A 10,332-nucleotide genomic window follows, 5' to 3' on the forward strand; every position below is an offset into this window, starting at 1 on the left:
TGTGTGTGTGTGTGTCTGTGTGTGTGTGGGTGTGCTTGTGTTTTTATGTGTATGTACATGTGTTTGTTTGTGTCTGTGCGAGTGTGTGTGTTTGAGAGTGTGCGGTGTGTGTGTGTGTGTGTGTTTGAGAGAGAGTGTGTTTGAGAGAGAGAGACAGTGTGTGTGTTTGAGAGAGAGAGAGAGTGTGTGTGTGTTTGACAGAGAGAGAGTGTCAGCATGAAAGAGAAAGTACACCAGCTGAGGCTTTGAGTTAGATAGAAGATGACAGTGACTCCCCTCTGTCCAAACTCCACAGTCGGTGTACGGTCTCACAGAAGACGCCCAGTCACAGAGTCCCGTCCACACGCACTCACAGCCGGGCAGGAAGGACACAAAGGAGGACGTGAAGAAGGAAGTATGTTTGCATTGACATTTACAGTACCAGTCAAAAGTTTGGAGTGTTTTCTTTACTTTTATTATTTTGTACATTGTAGATTGATACTGAATACATTTTAACTACGAAAGAACACATATGGAATGATGTACTAAACAAAAAAAGTGTTATCTACCATGTAGAAAATAATAAAAGTAAAGAAAAAACTTCTCAAAAAAATTAGAAGGTGTGTCCAAACTTTTGACTGGTACTGTATATTTGCATTTGTGTTAGTATGTTTACATGTTTACATGTTTACATTTATATTTGCATTTGTATTTGTGTTTGTATTTGTACTTGTTTGCTCTGCCGCCTGAACCTCCTTTTGTCTTTTCTGTGTAAACTGTTCTTTGCTGTTCTAAGAACGGGAAACAAATGATGGTGTTTTTATTAAAGGTGCACATTTCTTCCTCCAGATCGTGTTTTTGAACTCCCAGCTGGACAGGCACTGCATGAAGATGTCAAAAGTGGCCGAGACGTGAGTACACCGTTGCTTGTCTTTGCTATCAGGTCAAGGACAGTGAGAAGGAAACCACAAGCACACCCACACACACACACACACACACACACACACAGACACACACACACACAGACACACAAAGTGGCTGAGACGTAAGTACACCGTTGCTTGTCCTCGCTATCAGGTCAGGGACAGTGTCCGATAGAGTTTGGTGCTCGGGGGGCTTCAGTCTTCCTCCTCCAGGAGTCTTGGGGAAATGTGAACTTCTCAAATAGACCTCAAACTTTGATGTCTACTGAAGTCTGAGAAAGCCTCATTGGAATTATCCGGCAGGATTGAGGTCAGGTGAAGGAGGGCAGTGAGGTTTTTTCCCACTCTGACAGTGAGCTCAGGGTCAGCTCAGGGTCACTCCAGTGAGCTCAGGGTCACTCCAGGTTGAGAAGACTCTGACAGTGAGCTCAGGGTCGCTCCAGGCTGAGAAGACTCTGCTGACCATACTGGAATGTGCGGAAATATTTTTATTTGATGTCAACCAGCAAACGCACATTCACACACAGACACAGAGAGAAACTGACTTACTCTCTCACACACACCGACAGACAGTCACATTCATACACACACACACACGCACACACACACACACACGCACACACACACACACACACTCTCTCTCTCTCTCTCTCTCTCTCTATCCGTTGCCTCAGTCGTGTCTGTGACCTCTACCCCCCAGCTCTGACCGTACTGTCTCAGTCCGAGCAGCCAGCAGCCCTGTAGCTGACGCAGAGTCTCTGCCTGCCCCCAATTCTCCCCTTCAGGGGGGCAAGTGACAGAAGGTACCCTGAGGGGGGGTCAGCAAGTGGGTGAGGGCACTGACAGAGGGGGCGGGGGGTATTCGGGGTTGTCTAGGACAATTTACCCAATATTCCCTTGGGGCAGAACTTTCTGAACCAGTTCAGGGCAGGACAAGGCAAGCCAAGGCAGATCAATGAGAAGTATTAATCTCCTTGGCATGGGAGGTACCATCTGCAAAGCTGTGGGGTAGTATCTTTCACAGACTGGGACTGGGGCCACAGTGTCTTCATTAAAAGTTTGTTACAGCAAAATGGCCACTGACATTGGCTTGATTCTTTCACTGAAGCTTCAGCACTGACAACAGCAAAGGCTGACTGCACCCCATGGGGGAAGAAACGGACTGTGTGGGGAAAGGAAGGAAAAACAGAAAGAGCTATTTGAAAAAGATGTGGCAAATCAAATTCCAGAGAAATGTACCATACGATTATTCAGCGACGTAGCAAACAGGGGGGCGACAGTGGTACAGGAGGTAGAGAAGTCGTTTGGTAATCAGGTTGCGTCCTTGAGCAAGACACTGAACCCCTAATTGCTCCTGATGTGCACTGTGTGTATGTAAAATGTGTAAACATCCTTGTAAGTCGCTTCGGATAAAAGCGTCTGCTAAATGACTAAATGTGAACAGTATAGTAACTGCTCTACCAATATGTTCTAGGTTAATGGGCTACACGGAGCAGTATCTGGATTATGACCCCTTCCTGACCACACTGGAGCCCGCCAACCCATGGATCAGTGACGACCCCTCCTTCTGGGACGGAGAGGCAAGGTAGAGCCCAGCCTCAGAGACGCTCACACCGTTTCATCTTCATCAACCTCAGACACCCCCCCTACCCCTCACACCGTTTCATCTTCATCAACCTCAGACACCCCCCCACCCCTCACACACACCCCCCCCACCCCTCACACCGCTTCATCTTCATCTACCTCAGAGACCCCCACCCCCCCCCACACACACACACACACCGTCAGACGCCCCCCACCCCTCAGACCGTTTCATTTTCATCGCTGGCGTTAGCAACCATTTTAGCCAATTTGGCCCGGATATAAATTACAATGTGACAAATCCAGCTGCACCCCTGGTGTAAGGACCGCATCGGATCTCTAAATGGGCCATGTTCGTGTTAAAAATGCATGATTCAGTGTGGGGCCACCGTGTCCTGCCGAGCAGCAGTCTGGCCAACCATATCTGCTCCGCCAAAATTAGCAAGAAATTAATCTGCGAAGAAATATAATTAGGGTGTCTAATGTAGCTGAATAATGGATTCAAATTGATGAATCGCCTGTCGTGAGAACAGTTCCTGGTTGTTAATAGAATTCTAGAATTGGCGCGGTATACGCCGAGACAGTCTGCAGTACTCTGCACGAGTGTGATGCTTCAGCATTTGTTCTGTTTTTATACACGGGTGTGGTGTGATATAAACATTAGATCCACGGGTTATTGCATGGGTGCATTCTCCATTACTGCCATGCGTTCACTGCAATGGCTCAGCAACAGCAGACCTCTCATCCTGACAAAAACAGTCTCATAAAGGTTTCTGGGTGTGTAATCTTTCCCCCTATTCTCCATCGCCTCTCTCTCTCTCCCTCTCTTCCACTCTCTTTCTCTCTCTCCCTCTCTTCCACTCTCTCTCCCTCTCTTCTACTCTCTCTCTCTCTCTCTCCCTCTCTTCCACTCTCTTTCTCTCTCTCTCTCTCCCTCTCTTCCACTCTCTTTCTCTCTCTCTCTCTTCCACTCTCTCTCTCCCTCTCTTCCACTCTCTTTCTCTCTCTCTCTTCCACTCTCTCTCTCCCTCTCTTCCACTCTCTTTCTCTCTCTCCCTCTCTTTCACTCTCTCTCCCTCTCTTCTACTCTCTCTCTCTCTCCCTCTCTTCCACTCACTTTCTCTCTCTCTCTCTCCCTCTCTTCCACTCTCTTTCTCTCTCTCTCTTCCACTCTCTCTCTCCCTCTCTTCTACTCTCTCTCTCTCTCCCTCTTTTCCACTCTCTCTCTCTCTCTCTTCCTCTGCCACAGTAAGGACCCCAGTCAGCAGCGGGTGAGGAAGTGGGGCTTCTCTCTGGACGAGGCCCTGAAGGACCCAGCAGGCCGTGACCAGTTCCTCCGATTCCTCGAGTCAGAGTTTAGCTCGGAAAATCTGCTGTGAGTCACACACACACACACACACACACACACACACACACACTGTCTATCTCCATTTTTTTCTTTATTTCTTTTCCTCCACCCCTCTATCCCTTGGCCCCTTTTTTCTCATTTTTGCTCCATCCTCTTTCTGTTCACTCGTTCTCTCCCTCACTCCATCCTCCACTCTTCTCCCTCTCCCTCTCTCCTTTTCTCTTTCTGTTCACTCGTTCTCTCCCTCATTCCATCCTCCACTCTTCTCCCTCTCCCTCTCTCCTTTTCTCTTTCTGTTCACTCGTTCTCTCCCTCATTCCATCCTCCACTCTTCTCCCTCTCCCTCTCTCCTTTTCTCTTTCTGTTCACTCGTTCTCTCCCTCATTCCATCCTCCACTCTTCTCCCTCTCCCTCTCTCCTTTTCTCTTTCTGTTCACTCGTTCTCTCCCTCATTCCATCCTCCACTCTTCTCCCTCTCCCTCTCTCCTTTTCTCTTTCTGTTCACTCGTTCTCTCCCTCATTCCATCCTCCACTCTTCTCCCTCTCCCTCTCTCCTTTTCTCTTTCTGTTCACTCGTTCTCTCCCTCATTCCATCCTCCACTCTTCTCCCTCCTCCTCTGTTCTCCCTCTCCATTGACCCTGTGGCCTGTACCCGGAGCATCTGTCTCCATGGGAACACCCCAGCGGCGGGGCGCTCGGCTCAGATAACAGAGAGGCCCGAGAGACGGATGCAGATTCTGACACCTCCTCGGGCCGGTCCAGCGCCACTGTCTGGGCCAGTGAATTAACCACCAGGGGGAGGGTGGTGTGTGGGTGTGTGTGTGTGTGTGTGTGTGTGTGTGTGTGTGTGTGTGTGTGTGTGTGTGTGTGTGTGTGTGTGTGTGTGTGTGGGTGTGTGTGTGTGTGTGTGGGTGTGTGTGTGTGTGTGTGTGTGTGTGTGTGTGTGTGTGTGTGTGTGTGTGTGTGTGTGTGTGTGTGTGTGTGTGTGTGTGTGTGTGAGAGAGAGAGAGAGAGAGAGAGAAAGTGTGTGTGTGACTTTTTGCGTGTGATTGTGCATGTGTCTTTATGAGTTTGCTTGTGTTTTTCTGTGCGTGTGTGTGTGTGTGTGGGGGGGGGGGGTTGGGGTAAGGGTCAGTCTGTGTGTGTAAGTGTCAGCTCCAGTGTGTGAGTCAGGATCGGTGTTTGTGTGTGTATGTTTCTGGGGGTCAGGGTCTCTCTGTGTGTATGTGTGTTTGAGTATGTGAGTCAGGATCTGTCTGTTTGAGAGTGTGAGTCAGGATCGGTGTTGGTGTGTGTATGTTTGTGAGGGTCAGGATCTGTGTGTGTGTGTCTGTGAGAGTGTGTGCGTATGTGAGTGGGTAGAGAGTCTTCCCCCCGCGGGTCCAGTAGGCAGGACACCAGGCGCCCCCGGAGTAGGCGCTGGAGATAGCGCAGAGGTCAGCGTGGCCCCAAAGCTAATGGGACTAGATAACAAAGCACTTATCTCCGTCCACCACCCTCTCTCCATCCACCTCCCTCTCCGTCTCTCACACTCTCACCTCCTATCTCCATCCCTTTCGCCTATTGCCCAGCCAAGTAGTCTGATTGCTTTTTATGGGGAGAGAGGCACTTGTTTGGATGAGAAGTGTGTGTGTGTGTGTGTGTGTGTGTGTGTGTGTGTGTGTGTGTGTGTGTGTGTGTGTGTGTGTGAAGTGTGTCCCTTCGCCCGCCCAGGTCCCCCCCGGGGGCCTCCCACATATGCGTCGAGGATGCGCCCATATCTCCAGCACTGCACAGATCACTATAGATACTATCACTATAGATACTGGGCGGCAGTACCGGGAGACACCAGGGAGTGCTTTGTTTTTCTGTTTGGCTTGAGGACCAGTAATGGGGCCAGAGTGTGCTGAGCTGTTCAGCCACTTAGCAATAAGAGACCCTTCACAGAGGCTGGGGGGGGGGGGGGGGGGGGGGGGGGCAAGGGGGGAGCTGGAGAACAGAGTAATGGGTTGAATGTGTGTTTGGTAGTCTAAGCATGGCTACATTCAGGGAGTGTTGTGATCACTGTTCACTGCGAGATGCCCCAGGCAAACTACTCTATTTTTGTGATGGAGGCTCCCGGGACCCAGGCTTTTGTTTGGAGCGTGCAAGGGGGATTTTGTTGTAGCAGGAAGACTAAAAATAGTCCACTTGACGCATCTACTCAAAAGGGGGCCAGCGTACAGTACACTACTGGTGGAGAGCTACAGATTTTCAGGGATTTTTTTAGGCGTTTCAGAGATCTTTGATAGGCTAGCATCCCTCTCATACCTCATATCCAAGATCATCCTCAATCTCACTTTCTGTCCCACTATCTCTCCGTCCCATTCACTCGTATTCTCTCCCTCGCTCTTCTCCTCAGCTTCTGGCTGGCGGTTCAGGATCTGAAGCGGCGCCCCCTACAGGAGGTGTCTGGCCGTGCCCAGGAGATCTGGCAGGAGTTTCTCGCCGAGGGCGCCCCGCGCTCCATCAACCTGGACTCCCACAGCTACGAGCGCACCAGCCACAACCTCAAGGACCCGGGTCGCTACAGTTTCGAGGACGCCCAGGTAACACCACCTACCTGGAGAGTAGGGGCAAGTTCCTCTCCCACGAGGACGCCCAGGTAAAACCACCTACCTGGAGAGTAGGGGCAAGTTCCTCTCCCACGAGGACGCCCAGGTAAAACCACCTACCTGGAGAGTAGGGGCAAGTTCCTCTCCCACGAGGACGCCCAGGTAAAACCACCTACCTGGAGAGTAGGGGCAAGTTCCTCTCCCACGAGGACGCCCAGGTAAAACCACCTACCTGGAGAGTAGGGGCAAGTTCCTCTCCCACGAGGACGCCCAGGTAACACCACCTACCTGGAGAGTAGGGGCAAGTTCCTCTCCCACGAGGACGCCCAGGTAACACCACCTACCTGGAGAGTAGGGGCAAGTTCCTCTCCAACGAGGACGCCCAGGTAACACCACCTACCTGGAGAGTAGGGGCAAGTTCCTCTCCCACGAGGACGCCCAGGTAACACCACCTACCTGGAGAGTAGGGGCAAGTTCCTCTCCCACGAGGACGCCCAGGTAACACCACCTACCTGGAGAGTAGGGGCAAGTTCCTCTCCCATGAGGACGCCCAGGTAACACCACCTACCTGGAGAGTAGGGGCAAGTTCCTCTCCCACGAGGACGCCCAGGTAACACCACCTACCTGGAGAGTAGGGGCAAGTTCCTCTCCCACGAGGACGCCCAGGTAAAACCACCTACCTGGAGAGTCGGGGCAAGTTCCTCTCCCACGAGGACGCCCAGGTAACACCACCTACCTGGAGAGTAGGGGCCAGATCTGTTCCTCTCCCACTTTATTTTATTTTTACCCTTCCACGTCCTCCCTTGCTTGCCTGTTGATGGATGAGAAGTCAGGGGTTGCAGACTTGCTCAGTCAGAGATGAATGGCTTCTGCAACACACTCACCCCAGTCCCCTCCTTCTCTTTCCCTTTCTCCTTCTCCGTGTCCCTGTTGGAGTGCCTGGGCAAGTTTCCTTTGCGCAAAAATGATCTTGCAGCCTCTCAGGGAACTCTAGCTGGGGGTTTAAAACAGAAGAGAAGTGCATCATGCATGGCCCTCGAGGCTCTTCTTCCTTACAGCTCTGAAGGATACTTACCACATTGCCTTTGTGTGAGAGAAACTTGTGTTGATAGGAAAAACCTGTCTTGATAGAGAACCCATGCAAATGAATCCACCCACCCAGGACTAAAGTGTGGTTGTTGGCTCTCTCTGTATAGCTCTGTGTTGGCACACAAGTGTGTAAACCACCGGTGGGAAAGCAAAGAGGTCTGCTGACGGATTTACAATCTGTTTACGTGGAAAGTCATACTTGCGAAAACTCACATCCATCCTCGTAGACGGGCAAGGAGGCACTGAACACAAGTTCACGCAGACAGCAACCCATATACAGTCATTTTTTCCCCTTCCTAATCCACAGTCTCATGCCTTCGTATCTATTTTCTGTTTCAGGCACACATCTATAAGCTGATGAAGAGTGACAGCTACGCACGCTTCATGCGTTCCAACGCCTACCAGGACCTCCTGCAGGCCAGAAAGAAGGTGCCTGAATGATATACTCATCATCTAGATCCCCTTAAGCCCAAATCCCATTCGCTGCAGGTGGAATTTGATGTTGAAACTCTCTCAGACTGGTTGCAGAATATAGAATGTATGTCAAGGCATTGCGCAAAGTTTTTCTGTTCCGTGGAAACTTCTTGGATGTTCTGGCTGTAAAGCGTTGGAGTGTGTGCTAATATCGTGACTGGTCTCTAAATGACCTCTATCTCTCGGCTTCTCAGAGCTCTGTGTTTGTGTGTGTGTGACAGAGTGACGGGTGTGTGTGTGTGTGTTCCGCTAAGGTCCACTGCATGGGAAATCAATTTTCTAACACTTCCTCCCCAAACATAGTCTGAAGATTTCAAAATGTGAATCTAGACTCCAGATGTTCAGGCTGAGATTTGGGTGGTTGCTTTTCCTTTTCACTGAATTTCATGTCTTGCATCTTAACCTACCCTTAACCCTAATCTTAATCTTAACCACAATATTTTGTTCTTACCTTGCACAACCCACCTGGGCCCAAAGCTGGAGACTGAACAGGGTCGACGCACATCGCTGGAGAAGTTCACTCGTAGTGTGGTAAGGGCTCACTTATTCAACCACCGCATTATGCTACACAAAGAATTAGCATAGCACCATTAAGGTGACTAGTAGAAAACTTAAGTAGTTATGTACGTAGATGAATGCTGCTTATGTCAAATCTACTCTGTCCAACAAAGACCTCTTTCCTTGTACCGAACCATCTCATATGGTCATTATGTCAAAACTACTCTTTCCGAAAAAAGACCTAAATGAATAAGTAAAAAACATTGAATCGCCAATCCGGTCCACTTCTGCTCTTCCTCAGGGCAAGTCTCTGACGGGGAAGCGGCTCACAGGCCTCATGCAGTCCTCTTGACCGGGGGCTGCCGTGGAGTCGCCGTGCCGACCGACGTCACACACTGCCGTGGGGTTGCCGTGCCGACCGACGTCACACACAGCTACTGCCTGACTGAGATGCCAAAGCCCTCTCTGCCCCAGGAGGGGGGGGACGAGCTGCCGGTGGTAGGGAGAGAAGGTGACCACTGCCACAATCAACCAGTCTCCTTTTTACCCCACAGTAACTGCCCACCCCATCACCCCCATCACCATCCGCCTCAAGCCACGGTGCACCTACAGTGTCCAATCAGCAGCGCGCAATAAGTCACATGACTGTCAGACCTCTGGGTTTCCTCAAGCAGAATCTCTCATCCGGAAAAAATTGCAACATCATACACATCCATTCTACCTGAAGTTCATAGCCAAAAACATATTCTTTATTCTTCAGCAGTAGCCTCACGGTCAGACTATGGACAGGCCTGTAATTATATAACTGTTATTGTTTAAACTTCTTTGGAGGGAGGGTCACATTAAGCATGACACTCTCGTTGAGGAGTTAGGAACATGTGCCTCTCGGCTTCATAGCATTCCAGATGAGAGTACTAAGGGCTGTGAGTGCTGCCCTGAGGGACTGCACTGCACTGCACCAAGGCTGGAGGGGAGGAAGAGCTTGTTGGGGCTAAACGTAGTGAAGAAATTGCATTCAGATTAATCCTCTTTCTCAACCATGACTGTCCAGACAGCCAAAACATGACCAATGTGGCCCCTACGGGAAAAGTGTTAAGCATAGACGTTTCTATTTCTAGGGTTACAAAACAACTTTAGAGGTCACTTATGATGCATGTGTTTCTCCTGGGTCAAAAGTGTATCACGGGTGTTCAAATAATTTGGACAGATCAAGGTTAGAACTCTTTTCATGTGTGGGTTCAAAGCCCTACCCATGGAATTTAAATGTTGATCTATCTAAAAAAGATATTTTCCTGATGAATTATACTACCTTCAAAGCACAATGTCCCAAACAGGCTGTCACATAGAGAAAGGTGAGGTTAACTGGAGCAACATAAATGAGTAGCCTATTTTACCCAGTCTGCCAAACCATCTCATTGTATGGAGACCACGGATTAATGGCTTCATCAAACTGTATCAGGCAGGTGCCTTGGTAGCTTGTCCACTTCGTCTTGCCTGCTTTTTTTTTTGTTTTTGTAAATTGATTGTAGAATAAAGCATAACTCTGATAACAATGTTTAGATTTTATATTTAAAAAGTTAGGCCTAGCCTAAATGCTAGCCTGTGGAGACCATGATCAGGGTGAGGGGTTGTGGATTGGGGGAAGGGAGGGTTTTGAGCACACTTGCTATCATGCCTCTGTACATTGGTGTGGAGAAACTCAAGAGTGCGAACTGCTGCAGCCTATCAATGAAACGGACACACTGACAGACACAACACGGAGGCCTCTGCGCCGACTCTTGCCTAAAAACTGTTGCTCAGTCAAAAGAATTTAAGGGCGCGGTGGCGCTCTACGCCTATTCCGTTAACGTCAAGAGGCCCGAGGACC

At 49.8% G+C, this 10,332-nt stretch overlaps 1 protein-coding gene across 1 annotated transcript in view; it reads left to right on the forward strand.

Annotated features, from left to right (window-relative positions):
• The window catches only part of LOC308377745 (regulator of G-protein signaling 6-like), a gene marked incomplete at both ends in the record, with an annotated part of 82,462 nt that extends 73,645 nt beyond the window's left edge, over positions 1-8,817 (forward strand). The window contains 8 exons of the mRNA XM_080854482.1: positions 296-394; positions 829-890; positions 2,377-2,487; positions 3,733-3,858; positions 6,212-6,398; positions 7,833-7,922; positions 8,445-8,498; positions 8,767-8,817. Of these exons, the coding sequence (XP_080710608.1) occupies positions 296-394; positions 829-890; positions 2,377-2,487; positions 3,733-3,858; positions 6,212-6,398; positions 7,833-7,922; positions 8,445-8,498; positions 8,767-8,817 (780 nt within the window). The remainder of the gene's footprint in view (positions 1-295; positions 395-828; positions 891-2,376; positions 2,488-3,732; positions 3,859-6,211; positions 6,399-7,832; positions 7,923-8,444; positions 8,499-8,766) is intronic.
• Positions 8,818-10,332: the final 1,515 nt, after the last annotated feature.

The sequence above is a fragment of the Sprattus sprattus genome, assembly GCF_963457725.1.
Source record: "Sprattus sprattus genome assembly, chromosome: 16".
Lineage (NCBI taxonomy): Eukaryota > Metazoa > Chordata > Actinopteri > Clupeiformes > Clupeidae > Sprattus > Sprattus sprattus.